The sequence below is a fragment of the Mustela erminea genome, chromosome 21, assembly GCF_009829155.1.
Source record: "Mustela erminea isolate mMusErm1 chromosome 21, mMusErm1.Pri, whole genome shotgun sequence".
NCBI classification, from domain to species: domain Eukaryota; kingdom Metazoa; phylum Chordata; class Mammalia; order Carnivora; family Mustelidae; genus Mustela; species Mustela erminea.
In genome coordinates, this window is record NC_045634.1 from 37,327,318 (window position 1) to 37,348,128 (window position 20,811).

The 20,811-nt window shown below is 42.0% G+C and overlaps 1 protein-coding gene across 2 annotated transcripts in view; it reads left to right on the plus strand.

The window, feature by feature from the left end:
- The window catches only part of CSMD1 (CUB and Sushi multiple domains 1), a 1,941,062-nt gene that overhangs the window by 1,550,805 nt on the left and 369,446 nt on the right, over positions 1-20,811 (plus strand). For both annotated transcript variants that reach the window (XM_032328946.1, XM_032328947.1), the window contains 5 exons: positions 6,415-6,597; positions 7,814-8,140; positions 9,141-9,335; positions 16,234-16,372; positions 20,516-20,703. In XM_032328946.1, the coding sequence (XP_032184837.1) occupies positions 6,415-6,597; positions 7,814-8,140; positions 9,141-9,335; positions 16,234-16,372; positions 20,516-20,703 (1,032 nt within the window). The remainder of the gene's footprint in view (positions 1-6,414; positions 6,598-7,813; positions 8,141-9,140; positions 9,336-16,233; positions 16,373-20,515; positions 20,704-20,811) is intronic.

The following is a 20,811-nucleotide window of genomic DNA, read 5'->3' on the forward strand; positions in this document are numbered from 1 at the left end:
GGAAACCTTGACTCTCCACTTCCTTCTGCTTTGAGACCCAGCAGCCACTTTGTACCCTAAAAATGTCAGCCAGCATGTCCGGGGGTGGCAGGTGGCAAGGGAGTGTGTGGGGTCAGCCCGTCTGCGTCTCTGCACTTCCAACCTGTGGGTACATGAGGAACATAAAATACCTCATTAATTTCAGTCAGTGTTCATTGGCCCTCTTTGTTCCTAGCAGCCAAAGGCAATCCTAATAAAAAGAAATTCATAATACTTAGCGGCACTTTTATTCTGACTATGAAAAAGAGAATATTTTGGCTTGCAAGATGACCTAGCAGTTTTTGTGTATGGGTATGATTTATGGGTAGATTTATTGCACACATTGGATCAGTTCCATGTGATTTTTTTAAATAGACAAATATAATACACCCACTTTGGTGTTTCTCTTTATGCATAAATCTTTGCTTTAGTCCAGCCTAAGGACCATTATCAGGAAAGGACTCCAGTTTCCCCTTTGACAGCACACATGCTCTGTGCTTATTTATGAAATATGTATTAGCAGAGGTTAGTCTAACGCAGTCTTTTTTTTTTCTTTTTTTCTTTTTTGGACTTTCCGTATCTGCATTCTGGTGCTGACGTGCGCTAGGCAGGAACAGGCGTGCTGCTAGAGAGGAAGGGGGAGATCCTGGCTGCCTACTGTCCCCTCCCTGCCGTTCCCTGAAATGGTCTGCCCACGAGGTGCTGCTGCTAAGTGGAATCCTGTATTTCCTCCTGAAAACCACAGCCTCTCATCCTTTTCCCCCCAGTAGGAAACACCTCCTGTCCTGCTGGGCAGCTGCTCTGCTTCCCCAGGCAGGACCTTCACAGGGCAGCTAAAGGCTTCCCTGGGAAACACTAGGACTTGTGACTGGGAGGGGTCTCTGTGACGCTGACCTGTAGGCAAGTCTGGGAACCACTGACTGTAGGCACTCAGAATGTAGAGGCCAAAGCAAAAGAGGGGTCCATTCAAAACTTTGCTAGAATTAAGAATGCTTCCTTCCTTTAAGATGCAGTAGTTCATGTGTCAAGCTCAAAGCTCAGCTAGGAAAGTCAGCCTTCCTAGTTACAAGAAAAAATAGTTGAGAGCATCATTATAATTCTCAGATCCTGCCTTCTATGGTGATAATGTATAGGTAGTGCTGTGAGGGGCAGCTTTGCCCGAAGTTCGAAAGGTAAGGGCTTTTTCTTTTCTTTCGGACTTGTTCCATTTTGAAACCAGGGGCCAGTAATGCTGAGTGTTGGCTTAGATGGTAGACATTAACGTTGCAAAGTAGAATGTGTCCTGAGGAACATCTCATTATGGCCGAAGGGAGCGTGGCAGTCACTGAGTCTGGCTGTCCCTGAGTTCCAGCAGCTCCCCTGGGTTCTGCTCTTGGCCGAGTTGCTCTGGACCCAGTCTCCGGACCCAGTCTCCGGACCCAGCAGTGTGATCATCACTGCTCTGGCTTCAACACAACCTTTCTTTTGCATGACCCACAAGGTAAACATGCAGGGCTGACCACAAAACATGTAAAAGTTCAGAGTACAGTTTCCTTCTGGCGGCTTATTTTTACTTTAAAGAGATTTGATTCATAGCTCTAACTTCAGAATGTCTTCACAATGACAGACGTCTCACCAAGAGTGCTGTGATGCTCCCCCATCAGTCTGCCCAAAGTACTAGATTAGAGACCTCTTGAAGGTCATTAATTATTCCTGGTCCTGTTACCTTGGCACACAGGATGTGCTCCACAAATAATTTTGGAAGAGTATCAAAGAGAATAAGGGATCCAAGTTCCCATGAATATGGAATGAAAGATCTGCGACTTGAACCTGAATTCTCAGGGCAGCTCCCTTTCCTGTAACACATGTTGCCCACCAAGTATATACACATGGGTTGATAGAGGTTAAAATCTTCATGATCATTTGGAATTTGTGTTCTTGGCAATTTTACAATAGACTGAGAAACGATTACTTGTCCTGTGTGGTTTCTATAGCTCTTACAGCATCTTCATAATACAGTACAACGAAAGAACAGTGTCCTAGTCAAGGTCTAGAAGTTTGCGTTGCCTGGTCCTTGACCCCCTCATTGTTTTCCTGTTTTGCTTATCTCCTCCTTTCTCACCAGACTCTAATCACACTTTGTTTCTAGCTGTTGGTCCGCCCTGCCACATGGATCCCTCCTTCATCCCTCGTCTTAGATCGGCTCACTCTGTGTACCGCATTCTGCTTTCTTATGCTCGTGGGCGTGCCCTCCCTTCTCATCTCGGCTCAAATGTGAATTTCAGAGACCATCCCTGGGTGTTTCTCCTGAAACAGAGAACCCTTCCCCTCTGCATTCCCTCTTACCCTGCTTTCTCTGTCTTCAGTGCATTTATCACTATCGGATATATCTTATATTACTGGTTTATTTTCTGCTAACTATCCTAAGCTACAAACCTCAGAAGACCAGTGACTTGGTCTGTTCTTTTTCTTCTTAGACCGTACAGTTAGAAAAGTTGATGTACTGTGCTCAAAAATATTAGTTACAGACTGAAAAATTGGGCAAAGGCTAGTAACTCTTTGCTAGGGGGAAGAAAAAATCAGCAGCTTGTGTTATATCTGGAAACTGTACGTAAGCCTGGTCAGACATTTCAGAAGTTCCTTTAAAAAACAAAACAGTACCAACCATCCACTTTATTTCAGACACTATTTTTCGTACTAGCAAATACAAAGAAAGATATGGATTAGTCATCACTCTGGAAAAATTTTCAGTGCCATGGGGTAGGGAGACAGGTTCACAACTAAAATCAGTCCTGACTGGATTCCTTCTGAAACCTCTACAAAAAAGCTACCTGTCATTTCTGGAACAGGAAGCAAAATGTGGGCCATGGTAAGTGGAAGTGGCTTTAGTGAAGGGGGTGCCATGACGGAAAAGGTGGTGTCTTCGATGGGAGTGGGAGGGACCAGAACGGAAAGAAGCTCGGGAGCATGAGAGATCATGGACGTTGAGCGGCCTTTGGCTTGAGTGCAAGAACCCTTCATGGAGTGGGAGAAATTTAGGTTGAAGACAGGCAAAGTATTTGGAAAACACATGCTGCTGTGTGCTACTTGGTCTTTTATGACATGCAGGCACCAAACAGGTCTACCTACAGGTGCGCTCTTGTGTGGTGCTGGAAGAAGACAGGACATCCTCTAGAATGCTGAGGAGAACATTCAGAAGTGAGAGCCAAAGCCACTGAGGTCCCAATATGTCAGAAAGTTGTATGGATAGCGTTCGTTAAGGGACACAAAGCCAAGACATTTAGTTAGGCAAAGGAACCCAAGGGAAGTTAGTTATGACTAAAACATGTGTTCGTATATCTGGGCTTCTGCTGCCCTGTGCTGGGGTCATGACAGGGGCAAAGACAGTACAAGAGGAATAATCAGCCAGGTCTGCGTTAGGTCTGCACCACACCTCAGGTGAGTGTTGGAGAGCAGCCACGGTTTCATGGTTCAAGAGGCTTGTATTGAATTGAACACGATTGCCTTTTGTGGATCAAAACTTGCCAGATAACTCATAAGATCACATCACGCATCTTACTCTTTCTCGTGATCTTTCTCAGAAATTTACCTCCCAGTTTTCCATGTTAATCTGGTTACTCCCCTCTCTTTTCCAGTATCTAGTCCAAAGTGATATTCCATTATGCAAACATTTCATTCTCTCCAGAAAGACCACATGAACATGCCTCAAATTCGCCTGACCAGGCTGCCTGGTCAGTCTCACTATTTGCTCCCCGTCGTCTAATACCAATAGGCCGCTGAAAACAAAAATGCTCAGTACATCAAAAGAGCACATCGTGGATCGAATTACTCGTTTATTATGTAAACATTTACAGGCATAATATATCTAATAAAAATAAAATGTATTAGAGATGAATGGTAAATATGCAATGTCAAATGTACTTACTATAAATGTTTTAGATCAATTCTTTGTCATTCAAAAATAAACAGTTCATAAAATTCAGAAGAATTAATTACTATGATAATTGATAAAGAAATAATGTTATTTAGTACTTTTAAAGGTCACTGTCAAAGAAAAAGAAAAGCGTGTCAACAGGAACATTACGGAGCCCCCAGTAGACTGTTAAACGGCTCTTCCCGCTGAATGGACAGTACTAGATGGGCAGGGAGGATATAATCACAACTGGGAGTTTTCTTTAGGCCCTAATTATCAAATCCTATTTCTAGATTGATAATTTGGAAGAGATATTTTGACCAACTTTTTTTATTTTCCCTGTCTCTAGGGGCTTCGATCTTTCAGTTGATAGCAAATTCTAGTATTATTTAAAAATCAGAATCTCAGGGTCATCTCTGAGTCATCTCTAAGATCTCTGAGTCATCATCTCAGACATTTAGTTGATAGCAAAATTTGATAATTCCTACGTGCTGATACCAGACACCGTGCTGCCTGGTTGCTGGTCATAGTTGATGCAGAGCACCTAATGATAGGTTTGTCGGACGGATAGCAGGTTGTGTTCCAGGCCAGCAGGGTCCTCGCATCTGGACACGGGGACATCAGCATCATTGGTGGAAACAGTATTCTCTTGGCTCTCAGCATGAGGGGCAGATCTCTTGTCATCTACATCCACATTGTGGGTCAAACGACAGACATTTTTTGTCTGAGCACTCTGTAGTCAGGAGTTCTCAGACTCCGTTAATGTAGAGAATGGCGTCATCCCACATGCCATAGTTGATCTCCTTGTAAGAGGACATTATGAATTTTAGCATCATGGAGGCAGAAAGAACTTCGAGAAGTCTAAGGCTTACTAACAATCATAGTAACAGCTAATATTTTGAGCCCTGTATGCGGTGTTCTGTATGTGAATTACTTAAGTCCCTCAGATGTCCTTGGAGGTAGGAAGAGGTCGCTGAGGATGTATAAATGAGACTTGGAAAGACTAATTGCTCATGGTGGCCAGACGAAGGCCAGGAGGCTCAACACCAAGTCTAGCTTCCTGACTCCTGAACTCAGCGCCATGTCCGTTGCCAGAAATGTGGAGTGCCCGGCCCCCTAACCAGCTGGGAGGCCATGCCACATGCAGCCTCTTTTCTGTTAGAAACCATTGATGTGAATTGCCTTTTTTAAATGGGGAAAACATAAAACTTTGTTCAAGGCATCCCAAGTATTAAATTCAAGCAAATCCACTTCTAGATCTGTTCAAGCAAAGGCCATCAACTTGAACTCCAAGGTCTACCCTTCAGTAAACATGTTCTCTGGTGCATTCTTTAGCTTGTGTTACATGCAGGAGCACTTTTGTTCTTCTGGAATCATTAGCATAAGGGTCGCCTTCTTTATCTGATAGCCTATCTGGTTAACAGAGCACACCGAACCTGTTGCCCAACACCGGCTTTTGTTTCTTTTGCTATCTGCCTAAGAAAGCAGATGTGACGATACCCGTCTATTGAAAATCTTGATGCCATTGTGATATCAACTGGTTGATCTCACTTCCCCTCCACCCGGGAGCTCCAACCACACTGGGCTGGTGTCTCTGGAGCAGGGGCTGATTTCAGATTTCCTTCAGGGCTGAGTTATACTTTCTGTTTCCTCCCTCATCCATTATTCTGTAATCCTTTGAACATCTTCATTTTGCTTCAAATCACCTATGGTGACCAGAAATCATATACATTTAAAGAATTTTATTGTTCCCTTCATACAATGTAAGCGCCACGAGTGGGAGAATTGTTTGCTCAGTACCCTCATTATGCAGGACACAGTCTGACACATAGCTGGCCCTCCAAACATATTTTTTATATGAATCCACAAGAAGCATTTTTCTTAATACGTTCTGTGTGGTTAGCATTTAAGACAGAGCAAATGTTGAAATGTATGGATGGTTTTGGTGCATTTGTGTCCGTCCTGTTCTAAGGCGAAGGGGCTTGACTTGGCATAGTTTCTTCCTGGCTGAAGACCATTAATTTATCCATTTTGTTTCATAAATGGGTTTTAACATTAAGGGAAAGAATATTCAAATGGATTTATTGATTTAAATATGCAGTAGTGAATTAACAGTCTTACTTGTATTCTTTACATTTAAGAACGGATCGATTCAAACACACTTGGTCTTTGCATTTCCATTGCAGAAATCCTGGACGCAGGTAGGAGGTGCCTGGGCCAGCAGCACGTACCTATAAATCCCGACATTCCTGTTGCCAGCACATCTGCGTGGCCATTCGTCTCCCTTAGAAGTCAATAAATTCAGTACCTTTTTCTCAAGTTAAATCATGTTTTTTCCCCCAGGGTTTTGTAATTAAATATTGGATGACATGAACATGCTTTTGAAACTTTTAACAAAAGCTGAGTCTCAACCAGCAAAAAGTAACTTGCTCACTTTCTCAATTATTTAAAAAAAAGTTCACTGTGTATTTTTTCCACAGTTCATTTTTCTTTCCCGTTTTCAGAAATTGAAAAGGGAGGCTGTGGGGACCCTGGGGTTCCCGCCTACGGGAAGCGGACTGGCAACAGCTTCCTCCACGGGGACACGCTGACATTCGAGTGCCAGGCGGCCTTCGAGCTGGTGGGAGAGCGCGTGATCACATGCCAGCAGAACAACCAGTGGTCTGGCAACAAGCCCAGCTGTGTATGTGAGTACTGTGCTGGCCAGGGCTGTTCTTTCTGTCCTGCGACTGCCAGGCAGGGGGAGAGGGAGGGAAAGGGGCAGGTGCACCTCGGAAGGGGAAGCATTCAGAACCTTTGGGGAGTGCTCCATTGACCAAACAAAGTGTGGGTGTTCTTGTGCACCAACTTCCCTGCTTCACTCACGCCGGTAAAGCTAATCCCTGCTATGGCTCCGTCTCCTACATAACTTGGAGCTGAGATCTCTCTGCCAGCAAGAACGGACCATGCACAGAGGAGCCTTGCCTCCTTCTAGAGCTTCTGAAGTGGGAGGGTCTGAGACACCCACAGGCAATGGACCTGATAGCTTTGATAATGTCTAACACAGAAACACCAGTTGTGAGTGTGGGGGACATCAGCTTATGGTGCCCTCCTAAGTACAGGGTTTTAACAAATAGAAACAAAGTACTTCATGGTGATTTAAAAGAAAGTTTTTTTTTTTTTTTTTTGGTAACTGAATGTAGCATGTAACTAATGCAGCATTTTTTGTGACTCAGTGTAACATGTCACCTGAAAGACAAATAGGGACTTCCGTGGATTGAAAAGCGAAGCCACACCCTAGAAATAATCCAACAGGTGCCCTCTCAGCATATGTGTGTGTATGTATGTAAACTGATTTTAAGTACATGCTCTTAAAAAGGTAAATGTTCCAAGAGATTTTTATATTGTCCACCCAGTATATGGTCTGATTTTTTTTTATTGTTACCCGATAACTAATAATACATAAATAACTTGAAAAAATGCATTTTAAAGGCAAACATAAAATATAAAGAGAAAAGGTATCCAAGAAGACTAAACAGAACCAATATTATTTCTGAAAATTGCTCCTGAGACACAGACATAACTTATCATATTAATGTTTGCTCTTCTGAAGGCAGAAAGTTATAACTAGAAATTCTAATATTTGCTCCAGGTTTCCATGACCTCGGCTCGGATCATTTCAGAGTCAAGCTTATACTCGATTACGTGTGGGCTCTGGTCATGGTGTGTGCCACGAAATATTCTATTTACAGTTTAGGGAGCGAAGGGATATCATGGTGTAGAATTACCGATGCAAAAGCGGTTGGACGGTCCTAGCTCTGCAGGTGTGGGTGCCTTCAGAGGAGGCTGCCGTCGGTCAGCGCCACGTGGCCGGCTGTTTGGCCATGTGCAAAGTGGTACGAACACGTGTCTGTGTCTTCACAGTTTCCTGCTTCTTCAACTTCACCGCGTCGTCCGGAGTTATTCTCTCGCCCAATTACCCCGAGGAATACGGCAACAACATGAACTGTGTCTGGCTGATCATTTCTGAACCAGGAAGCAGAATTCACCTCATCTTTAACGATTTCGACGTGGAACCGCAGTTTGATTTTCTTGCGATCAAAGATGACGGCATTTCTGATATCACCGTCCTGGGCACCTTCTCGGGTCACGAGGTCCCCTCCCAGCTGGCCAGCAGCGGGCACATAGTCCGCTTGGAGTTCCAGTCCGACCACTCCACGACCGGCAGGGGCTTCAACATCACTTACACCAGTAAGCAAGCCTCCCCCGCACCACTTCTAGGCCCCATTTATTTAAATGGCTTGTGGGGTCCAGGCTGACACTCTGTAAGGTAATGGGAGTAACACAATTAGACAGCGTTGTCCCGTCAGCCTAGGGGCATCACTCCATTTGGGCTGGTGTCTCTGTCAGCCTTATAGTAGGGTTAGCGCTTATGTTCCTTTTTTCTTTCTCTCATTTTCCTCCCTCCCCTCCTTCCTCTCCCACTTTCTACACCTGTTTCCACCCACCCATCCATCCACACATCCTCCATTCAAAGGAATCGTGCAGTAAAAAGGATTGAGGCGTTTGGGGTCTGGAGCCATGGATTAGAACACCAGCACTTGCGTATACTTAGTGAGTTTTGGTTAGAGGGCACTTTTCTTTGTCTCAGGGTCCCCATTTGCAAACCAGATTGGATTTAAGAACATCCACTTCAGGGCATTGTTAAGGGAGTGTAATGTAATAATGTTAAAGGTGAGTTATAAATCATAATTTACTGGTTGCCAACTTCTCTTAGACACTGTGCTTACGTGTGCCAGTAATTATTTCATTTAATATTGCAGTAACACTGTGATACAGGCTCGGCGTTCCTCACCTGTAAATTAAAATATCTAACCAGATTGTCAGAATGTCTGCCGAAGGGCAGAAAAAAACACACGAGCCAGGGTTCTAACCCAGATGTGTCTGAATCAAAATCCCTTCCAGCCCCTGCCATATTTCTGTTTTTTCTTAATCCACGTGAAAAGTGCTTTCAAACTGGGAAATGCCGTGTAAATGACAGTTTTACATATCTGTGTGCCATCTATTCTTTCTCTTTCCCTCTGTCATACTAGGTATCAGTATCTTATTGGTTTAATGCAATTATCGGTCTATAAATGTAGAACTGAACTTTGGAACAATAAATGGCTTTTTTTAGTAGGCTTTGTTTCTTTCTTTTTTGAATACGCTTACCTAATGTCAAGTATTTCTATTCATTTGTTTTTCCTTTTAGCGTTTGGTCAGAATGAGTGCCATGACCCTGGCATTCCCATAAACGGACGGCGTTTCGGTGACAGATTTCTGCTGGGGAGCTCAGTTTCCTTCCACTGTGACGACGGCTTTGTCAAAACGCAGGGGTCGGAGTCCATCACCTGCATCCTGCAGGACGGGAACGTCGTCTGGAGCTCCACGGTGCCTCGCTGCGAAGGTGAGCGGCTCCTCTCATTTGCCACTATCTCCCTGTGCAAGTCCACGTCGGACTTGATGAACAAAGGGACCGTGCTGGTTTCCTAGGGCTGCTGTCACAAAGCGCACAGACTGGAGGCTTAAACAGTAGAAACTGAGTGTCTCACAGTCCCGGAGGCTGGACATCCAAGAGCAAGGTGTTCGCGGGACTGGTGCCCACTGAGCTGCGAGGGAGGATCTGTTCTGGTTCTCCGCCAGCTTCCGGGGGTTTGCTCATGTCTCTGGAGTGGCACGGCTGCCAGAAGCATCATCTCAGCTTTCTCCGTGTGAACGCACCTCTGTTTCCAGATGTCCCCTCTTTCTAAAGGCACCAGTCCCATGAGATCAGAGCCATGCTAATAACTCACCTTAACCCCCTCTAAAAAGACCCTCCGTCCGAACAAGGTCACATCTTTAGGTGCTGGAATGAAAAATCCAAAATGCACATTTTGGAAAGACATAATTCAGCCTCTAACAATGGCACAGTTTTTAGTAGCTATGCTGTTTTATTGCCCTTAAGGTACCTGATGTAAATACTGCCTAACTAATTTTCTTCTTGACATTTCTACTCTGGTTAACTGTGTAAAAAAGCCAGGGGGTGCGTGCAGAATAAGGAGCATATCACCTCTAATGTTTGCTCATATGAAAATTAGTGACTTAGAGTATATATTCACACCCTATCAAAATGTCCCATACATGCTGAGCTAAGAAAAGCTTTATAAAAAACTTATCTCCAATAATACCAAGAAACACATTTTTAAATAGACTTTTTTTTACGAGTAATTTTTGGTTTACAGCAAATTTAAATGGAAGGTATAGAGATTTCCCTTATGTCCCCTGCCCCCACAGAAGCACAGTCTCCCCCACGAGCAACAGCCCACCAGACGGTTTCATTAGTAACACGTGACGAACCCACGGGGACATGTCACTATCACCCAGAGTCCATAGTTCCATTTTAGGCCACTCTTGGTGTTGTACAGTCTGTGGGTTTGGACAAACGTATGACGACATGCATCTGTCATCAGAGCATCACACAGAGCAGTCTCACTGCCCTAACGTCCTGCGCTCAACCCGTTCACTCTCGCACAGCACCCAGCCCCTGCCCCTACCGATCTCTTCCCTACCTCTGTCACTTTGCCTTTCCTGGAATGTCACACAGTTACAACATACAGTCTGTGGTCTTTTCAAATGGGCAAAAATTACTAATTTTAATGCAAAGCTAAAGTACCATTTTTGTCTATCAGATGGGCAAATATTTGAACACCTTAATAAGATGTATAATTGGTAAGGTTGAGGAATAACTGACATTTTCTGGACAAGCTGTTGAAGGTATAAAATTATGGCATCATAGTGTAAATTCATATTAAGGGTTTTAAATTGTTTCTTACTTTTTTAGCTATAAATCGTATTTCTGGTTGTAAGGACATATTCAAACAACTCTGAAAAGATAATATTTTTTTCCCTCAAGAATGCTTTCTGCAGTATTAAACATAAAAACCAAAGATGCAAACAATTTAATTTTAAACAACAAAGAATGAGCTAGATAAATCATCACAAACCTCAAACAAATATTGTAACATCAAAGATGATCATCATAGATTATCATGTGAAAAACCAGGTGATATGACCACGTGTGTTCCAACAAGCCGCTTTAAACATATATTTAAGTATCTCATGATGATAATAATTATTTTTCAAAGCCTGAAAAAAAATATACACCAAAATGTTAGTCACAGTGATGGGTGATTTTTTTCCACAGTTTATTTTTTTATTTTCTCAATGGTCTTTGGCCAGTAGGTGCTCATTTTAGAATAAGTAAATTTAAGAGAAATAATGTGTCAAATATAACCTGGAGTTGAAGGTTGTTTCCTCTCTAGAGTGACCGACCTACCATTGCCAGGGGGCGGTCTAGGCAGAACCTGATCTATCTGATGAACTCCCTGGCCACCTGACGAGCCCTGCAGTGGGAGGGGCTCCTGCCTCACGCCCTTACCCTTCAGTCCAACTATCAAAGTTAGCGTCCATCGTCTAAGGGTCAGGATTATGTTAAATCTCCATAAAGGTATTCTCACTTTCACACTTTCATGAAGGGCTTAGATTGGTGGGCGGTGAGCATCACGGGGGTAGGAACTTGACAAATTGAAGGGAAAGAGCTCAAGGGAAGCTCTTCCATCCCTGTCTCTATCACATATTTTAAATGTGCAGCTTTTAGATGTTACATTGTATCTGGTGTTAATAAACAGGGGTCATTATCCTTTACACATAAGTGAACACACACTCCTTGGTGCTCCAGTGATAGTTATGACAGCGCGTGTGCGTGCATATTTGCTGGTGCTGCTCAAGCACACCATATGGGGAAAAAATGACAGTACTTTCTAGTCTCTGCTCTCTCCTGGCCATGATTCTCTGCATCCTGGGTGTGCTTCCCTGTAAGATGCTTGTGCTACAGGCTCAGGGCAAGTATGTCCATCTGCATGGTCAGGGGAAAGGAGGGGCTCTTAGAAGTGGCAGATGATGTTTCTAATAAAGTCAGATGCCAGGAGAAAGTATCCTATTAAATGTGGATGAGCCATCCTCTCAGATTTGGAAAAGACCTTCAGAGAAGTTCAGTCAAAACTCAGCTATGGGTTAACACAGAAAACAGTTAACACAGAGGACTAGTAAATGGTGAAAGAGGTTTTTGTTGTTGTTGTTGTTGTTGTTGTTTTTGAATAATTTACTTGTACTGAAAAACCCAATTATAGTGCCCTGATGAGTCTCAGAAAGTACACACAGATACTCTGATAGTGCAACTAATTAGATACTCCAAGTGATGTCTTTGGTGAAGAGAAACAGAAATGCTACTTACAGAATTAAGTGCATCTAGTTGGAAAAAATCAAATGGGAAAGGAAAGATTTAGTAGCACCAGCACATTTAATTGAAGAGACACAGAAGGAAGTACAAGTATCTTAGAGTATATACATATTCCTTATTTTTTTTTCAAGTATTACTTGTTACCATCAATTCTTTAATTGATCATAAGGTCGAGGCCACGTGCATATGCAGGTACAGTGGAAACGTATGATACGAAGAGAACCACAGACAAATACTTGGGAGACGCCGTGTGGTAAAGCCGCAAGCCTGAAGGGATGTGCTACCCAGAAACCCTGTGAGGGGGAGCCCTTTCTGCTATGATAACGCGTGACAGGAAGCCTATGTTAGGAGGCAAATGCCCCAGTATCGAACAGAAAGACAAAAAGTGAAGGAACTTCTTGATAATGTTAGAAAAAAAAATAGAACATTATATTAATAAAAATCAAGAATTAGAAAGAATAATGTAACTGAATTATTTTTTTGGTATCAATGAGATAGACAAGGCTTCTTTGATTCTGATAAAAAAAAAAAACTAGGAAGAAAGACAGTTATAGGTAGTCAACAAAACAGAAGAAAAATAACCATGGTTACAAAAATAATAACAACATAATAATAAAATAATAAGTTCTTATTACTAATAATAACTTTACATAAAGAGCAAAAGGCTCACAATAAATCATTTCCTCTAAAAATTATGTTTATTTTTTCTGGCAGAATTTACTGGATACCGGCACATCATATGTATAAATTTTTTAGCCTCTGTAGGAAAGATTTATCTCTACTTATTTGTTCTGCCTCTAGCCTCCCCATAAATTTCAGTGCAGCTCATTGTCACTAAAAGCACAAGTTAATTGGGGGTGTGTGTGTGAGTGTACAAGAATGCATCATCAGCTCTATGGCAACAAATTTCAATGTTCAATGAAATTGGTGATTTCCTAGCAAAATGTAAATTATTCACAGTGACTCAAATGGAAGTGCAAAGTGTAAATAAACAGAAAACCTGAGAAGAGATTTGAAAAGAGTTTAAAGTTTGGACGCAGAGAAAGACACAAGCAAGGGAGGTGTGCAAGGAAGTTCTCTCTCTTCCAAGTCTGGAGAAGTTGAGCATTGAGAACACTATCATAGCTAGTGCAAAAACGGCCTGACTCCCGTGTACCATTTTACAAAGGCAGTGTTAAGTGTAATATGCCTGAGCCAGATAATTACATTAAAACATAAAGCTATAGAAAAAATATATGTAATCAAGATGAGCTTATTTTAGAAATACAATATCAAGTTCATCCATGCAAATACTCAATGAATCAAGGAGTTTGTGTCCTATAGACCTGGCTCACTTCCTTTCCCTTAGGAATTTGAGCATCACTGGTGCTGTCCACTGGGTCTTCTGAGTCTTCTCCAAGCAGGATGGCATTTCTTGGCCCCCTTGGCTTTGAGGAAACTGTTTCAGTTAGGAATGAGTGGAAGTGATATATTCAACTTACGAATCTACGTTTGATTGTCTCCTACAAGACTCGCTCAAGAAAGGAGCCCCTAGGGGCACCTGGCTGCCTCAGTGTGTGGAGTGTGAGACTCTGGATCTTGGGGCCGTGGGTTCGAGCCCCACATTGGGTGGAGAGAGTACTTAAAAATAAAATCTTACAAAAGATTCCTCTCTGTGTGATGAGAGAGAGTCATTTCTCACACAGGATATGTATCCAAGAAAAAGGAAGGAGCCCTTGGATACGTAGCCTGTGTGAGGAATGACTCTCTCATCACAGCTAGTACGGTTGTGGAGTTGTTCCTACACCATGATGTAATCTAAGCTGGCTGATACGGCAAACCTGACTTCATCACTTCATACTTTTTTGTTTAATTCTGTTGACTGAGAATATAACAATTAAAACATCTATTTCATCAGGATAAAGTGATACAAATTCTAACACACACGAAATTACAAAGTGATATGTAAAAGACAAGATATTAATAAATAATAGTGATGTGTGACAATGCTGGCACATTTCAAGAAATCTAACAACTCAAAATTTTTAAAAACCTTTACTGAAATGAAGGAAATATACAAGTTTGTATTTAGATGGGAAGTCAGGCTAACAAAAATAAGGCAATTCAAACAGATTTAGAAAGGTCTCATATAGCAGATTTAACAGAAAAAATCTATATTTGCTATAGGTCTTTCTTACATAGTATCACTGAATAGTAAAACATGAAACAAGTAAGATTGTTTAATTTTGCTTATGTCATATTCTAAAAAACATTTGCTACAGCATGTCAGAAATGTAGGAATGAAGGCTAAAATATGAATAACTGTTACAATGATTATACAAATAATTATAAAATGGGAATAAATAATAAATAAATAAAATTCCTAAAATCAATTATTAAAAATTGGTTGTTTTAAGATTATGATTGCTAAAGTAGTGAATGTTTTCTTCAAGAACTCAAGGTCATAAAAATGACTCTGATTTCCTGTTATCTCTAACTATAGACATAATGCCCACCTGATTTAGGAAAGAAACTGTATCAAGAAAAGCATGATCTGCACAGTGGCCATTCGTGTTCCCCTCCATTAACGTATTTTTGAAATTCTACCTCCCCTTTACTTGGAACAATTTTTAAAATAAAATTTAGAATATGCTTTATTATAATTTTGTATCCTGCTTTGCATAATGTAATGTTCTAATTGCAAAAGTTACTCATAGTAACAAAATCTCAGAACATTATTTCAAATGTATTAGTGCCCTTCCAATATGTAGTCATAAACTCTGCATACATTTTTACTTTTTTCTTTTATTATTCCATTATAAATGAAGCCACCGTGATTACCTTTATAGATTTCTCTGTCAGATGTTTTTCTTCAGCAACAAAACCTGCTTGAAATCGTGTACAGTTTCTCAGCATTTTAACACATTATGGGTATATCTCCATAAAAGGCATAATTTTTTTCAAAAATGATTTTTTTTAACTAGGGACATTTGTATGTTTTATTTCTTATCAGTGGATTTACAAATTTGATTACAAAGATGGCAAAGAACTTGGAGAAGGAAAATCTGAAAAAATATGTGGCTGGGCAAAAACATGTGAAATATATGTCAGTACTTAAAAATTATATAGCTTATACAGAAATGCAAAACCCATTTACCTGAGCACCAAGCACATACCTTCCTGAAACTTCTTTTCTTCTTTATAGTCATGGATTATTCAAATGGACTGATGCAGATTAATTCTGTCTATTGAATTAGGAAATTTTGTTTTGTTCTGTAACATTCCCTAATGATTTACTTTCATGTAGGTGGCAAATCATGTTAATAAAACAGACACCATGCAGAGTGAATAAGCAGAACACACATCACTGAAATGTGTCTGCCCATGCGCGCACACACACACACACATTGACACACACATGCACACACACACACTGACACACACATGCACACTGACACACACATTGACACACACATGCACACACACACACTGACACACACATGCACACACACACACTGACACACACACACACTGACACACACATGCACGTACACACACACACTGACACACACATGCACACACACACACACACTGACACACACACACACTGACACACACATGCACGTACACACACACACACACACACACACACACCGCAGGGTATTTCCATTCAGATGTGAAGCAATTTAGTTTGCTCATCAGTAGATGTTTGTGGAATCACACACACATATGCAATATGGATATCAGGGCTGTGCTCTCACGATCTGTTGTGACAGTTGGATGTGACAGTTTATGGGGTCATTCATCTCGCGCGTACACCCTGACCTTTTTGGATCATAGGAGCTTTGCTGTGGGCTGATGATGGATGTCGGATGAGGGATAGATGTGCTCTGCTTTCAATAAATGCTGTTTACTTGAGAGCACGTTTAGCGTGAATACTTGAAAATGTGAAGTCTGTGAGCACAAGCGCATTCCTGCAGTCACGGGCACTGCTGGGGGCGTCCCCGTGCACTCGGTGGGACCTGCTGACACCTGCACTCTCTTTCAGCGCCATGTGGTGGACACCTGACAGCTTCCAGCGGACTCATTTTGCCTCCAGGATGGCCAGGGTACTATAAAGATTCTTTAAATTGTGAATGGATCATTGAAGCAAAACCAGGACATTCCATCAAAATAACTTTTGATAGGTAAGAAAAAGATGTTCCCTTTCTTAACTCGGACCTGAAGACCCATGCATGTCCAATGTGTTTACTTAAGTGGATCGTGAGGCTTAGAAATAGGATGATTCCTGGTTGGTTTTCCCAAAGGAGTTCACTTCAGAAGAAACAGGCCTTTGGTTGATAATGTTTCATTCTTCTTGAACTTTACCCTCTACGGCTGCAGCTAAGTCCTCTCCAAAGGCTCAGTCAGAGACTGGCAGTCCCTAATCATTATTCCTCAGAGCTCGCAAATACTGGCCTTCGTGTCCAGCTCTGGGTTTTGGACCTGTGGCTAAAATACACTCTGATTGCAAATGGAAGCCTATGGTGTCCCTGAGGTGCCTTTTGGAAGAGCCCAGGAAAATGTTTTCTTGCTCTAGTGATGTTGCGGTTGCAGAACCTACACCTGTGAGTGACAGATTAGTGACCTGTGAGTGGTTCTATCCCTCGAGTGGTGTGGCTTGGCTATTTGATAATGCATTCGATAATCATTTTTTTAAAGATTTCATTTATTTATCTGAGAGACAGTGAGAGAGCACAAGCAGGGGGACTGGGAGACTGAAAAGCAGGCTTCCCGCTGAGCAGGGAGCCTGATGCGAGTCTCAATCCCAGACCCCAGGATCATGACCTGAGCTTAACCAACTGAGCACCCAGGTGCCCCATGAATTCAATACTATTAAAAAATAATCATGCAATTTGAATTCTCCATAATAAAATGTGTTTCCATTTGTCTCTGCAATAAAATCACCTTGATGATTAACAGCCAGAAGTGTTTTCAGAAAGATACCTGCTTTAAAATAGAAGGAAACATATTTGTTTAGTGTTTTAAGCTTAATCTCTGAACAATTTTAAGCTTCCTCTAACAATGAACTTCTTCTTGACTAAAAGAGTTTGGGTTTTAATATTCAGGATATTATAATGTCTCAAGGCAGATTAACACTGTTATATTGTTTTGTTTGTTTTCCACTAATTTTCTATTAATAATAATATATACAGGAAGATTTTTAGTGGGAGTCACATTATCATTTAGCACTATTTGTATTTGAAGTTATTGTTCATTTTATTACGTCTGGTAACATAATAATCTCCAGTAGGATAATCTCCCAGAAGAAAATTAAAATTGTGGCTTGTGTATCCATTACACTGGAGAATGGATCCTTGCATATAAACTTAATCATTGAGGAAAAAATTAACTCTGTAATATCCAGTAGATTACGTTGGGTTTCTTATTAATTTTCATAACTTTCTGGTATTGAGAGGGGAAAGAGCAAAGCCCTTCCTGATTCCTGGCATCACATCAAGCGTAAATCATTAGTAAAACTTGTGACTTTACATCCTGGTTTGGTACAAGTGTTGAGCACACTGTTTTCTGTTCACACTTCTGAACAGAAACATACAATTTTTCTCTAGCTTTAGGGATTAGGGAACTGTGATACTTTGCTGAATTCCATCTGTAAGAGCCTGTATTTCTGACATTTTTAGGCATTTGTGATTGTTACACTACTCTAAAGATTTCTGTCTCCAGCAGAGGGCTGACATCCTAATAAAGCATGTGTTTGTAAATATAACTATAAGAGACCCTACTGTTGTTATTGTTGTACAAAGTGCATCGAGTTGCCGAATAGTGGGAAACACTTGGAGCGCCCTCTCCCAGGCTCCCCTGGGAATCTTCCCGCTGTTGTGAGGGGCACTTTCTGAGTCCTTACTGTTGCTTCAGAAAGAAGATGTGAAAACTGTAGCACAGATTTTTCAAGTGAAATTTATTTCATGCTTACCCAGACCTCTTAAATCTAAGCTCAGCAAAGGAAACAGTCAAGAAAACAAAGAGGCAACCCACGGAATGGGAGAAGATATTTGCAAATGACAGTACAGACAAAAGGTTGATATCCGGGATCTATAATGAACTCCTCAAACTCAACACACACAAAACAGACAATCATATCAAAAAATGGGCAGAAGATATGGACAGACACTTCTCCAGTGAAGACATACAAATGGCTATCAGACACATGAAAAAATGTTCATCATCACTAGCCATCAGGGAGATTCAAATTAAAACCACCCTGAGATACCACCTTACACCAGTTAGAATGGCCAAAATTAGCAAGACAGGAAACAACATGTGTTGGAGAGGATGTGGAGAAAGGGGAAACCTCTTCCACTGTTGGTGGGAATGCAAGTTGGTGCAGCCACTTTGGAGAACAGTGTGGAGATTCCTCAAGAAATTAAAAATAGAACTTCCCTATGACCCTGCCATTGCACTCCTGGGTATTTACCCCAAAGATACAGATGTCGTGAAAAGAAGGGCCATCTGTACCCCAATGTTGATAGCAGCAATGGCCACGGTCGCCAAACTGTGGAAAGAACCAAGATGCCCTTCAACGGACGAATGGATAAGGAAGATGTGGTCCATATACACTATGGAGTATTATGCCTCCATCAGAAAGGATGAATACCCAACTCTTGTAGCAACATGGACGGGACTGGAAGAGATTATGCTGAGTGAAATAAGTCAAGCAGAGAGAGTCCATTATAATACGGTTTCACTTATTTGTGGAGCATAACAAATAGCATGGAGGACATGGGGAGATGGAGAGGAGAAGGGAGTTGGGGGAAATTGGAAGGGGAGGTGAACCATGAGAGACTATGGACTCTGAAATACAATCTGAGGGTATTGAAGGGGCGGGGGTTGGGAGATCAAGGTACCAGGTGGTGGGTATTAGAGAGGGCATGGATTACATGGAGCACTGGGTGTGGTGCAAAAATAATGAATACTGTTATGCTGAAAATAAAAAATAAATTTAAAAAAAAATCTAAGCTCAGATCACTGAGAAACTACAGGGTCTGTAGAGGACATTTTACAAAGGTAAAAGAAGAAAACCTGCCCCATTGGACCCCCAAAGCTGAACCCGTGGTCAAGGGAAGTGACCCGTGTTTCCAGTTCTCTGTGGAAGATCCGGGCCCCAGGGTCATCCCAAGTTCGTTGCAAGAATATGGCGTCGTCATGCATTTGCTCTCAGAGGAGTCTACGCAATCCAGAGAGAACCAGGGCAGAGCCCGACGCTTTGTGCACCTGTCTTGTGGTTACAAGCCGTGAGGCTGGGGAGCCTGTGCGTGCCTGCGCTCTTCCTCTTCATCAGCATTATTGGATGAAGAGGGTGGGGGATGACGACCCAGGCTTCCACAGAAGTCTTAGTCTGAAAGTCACCGAGTGAATCAGGCGCTCCCTGGGCATAAGCTGTTCCCTGAGAGCACAGCCGGACCCTCGGAAACCGGGTTAGCTCTTGGAGGACGAGCTGGGCCCAGTTAGACAATTATCTCAGTTCCTGGAATGGTGTCTTCATTGCTTCAAAGAGGACCCAAGTGGCTGTGACTGGGTGTAAATATAACGTCAGGCCAGATTCTCTGGAAGCGTAGCATCCTTCTCGAAGAGAAGTTAAGCACTTTCTGGAAGCTGTTCCGATCACTGAAGCAGCATTTCTTTTCTGAAGCAGGAATGTGCTGATTCTTCTTCCAGGGGCCAGAAAGAGTTAATGCAGCTTAAAAAGACACAGGATTTTTTTTTCCCCTGAAAAGTATTTAAAGTATTGCCATGTATTTTGAATTACTCTCCTCCTTTAGGAGATTATGTTTCTTCATGTGCGCATTTCAGGATATGCGTGATCAAGCCGAACAGGGGATCATGAAACAGATTTTGAAAATGTGTAATGATTGTTCACTGATCGGTGTTTTTTAATGTAATTCCCTTTCCTTTCCTTTCCTTTCCTTTCCTTCCTTATTTCGTCCCCCCCTTCCTCCTTCCTTCCTTTTTTCCTTCTTTACTTCATCTCTCTAAACACTAACCTGGTTCACAGTATTTTTATTTTAGAGCTAAAGACTGCAGTTTTTTGAGTTTGGGATGTTGCATGACTGAGTATTCAATACTAGGGGAGGGTTTAGGGTGTACCTTTTCTTCTGGAAAAACTTATGCTTCAGTATCATTTGTGCACAGGGGCTTTTTAAGTTTGTAAAACTGTAAATCTTTTATTTATAGTGATACACATCAGTTTGTAATTAATGAATGAAGATATTTGGGGAATGTCTATAAGTTAATGCAGCTTTACTTTTCTGACTGGATACAAATCTCCACAGATTTCAGACGGAAGTCAACTATGACACTCTGGAGGTCCGAGACGGGCCCGCCAACTCATCCCCGCTGATCGGAGAGTACCATGGCACACAAGCTCCCCAGTTCCTGATCAGCACGGGGCACTTCATGTACCTGCTGTTCACCACTGACAACAGCCGCTCCAGCGTGGGCTTCCTCATTCACTACGAGAGTAAGTCAGAAGGGCACTGGCCATCACTGGTCTGCGTTCCAGACACACGTCTGCGTCCCGGGCATGCACCTGACCATCACTGCCTCTGTCAGCACTGCATCATCATAA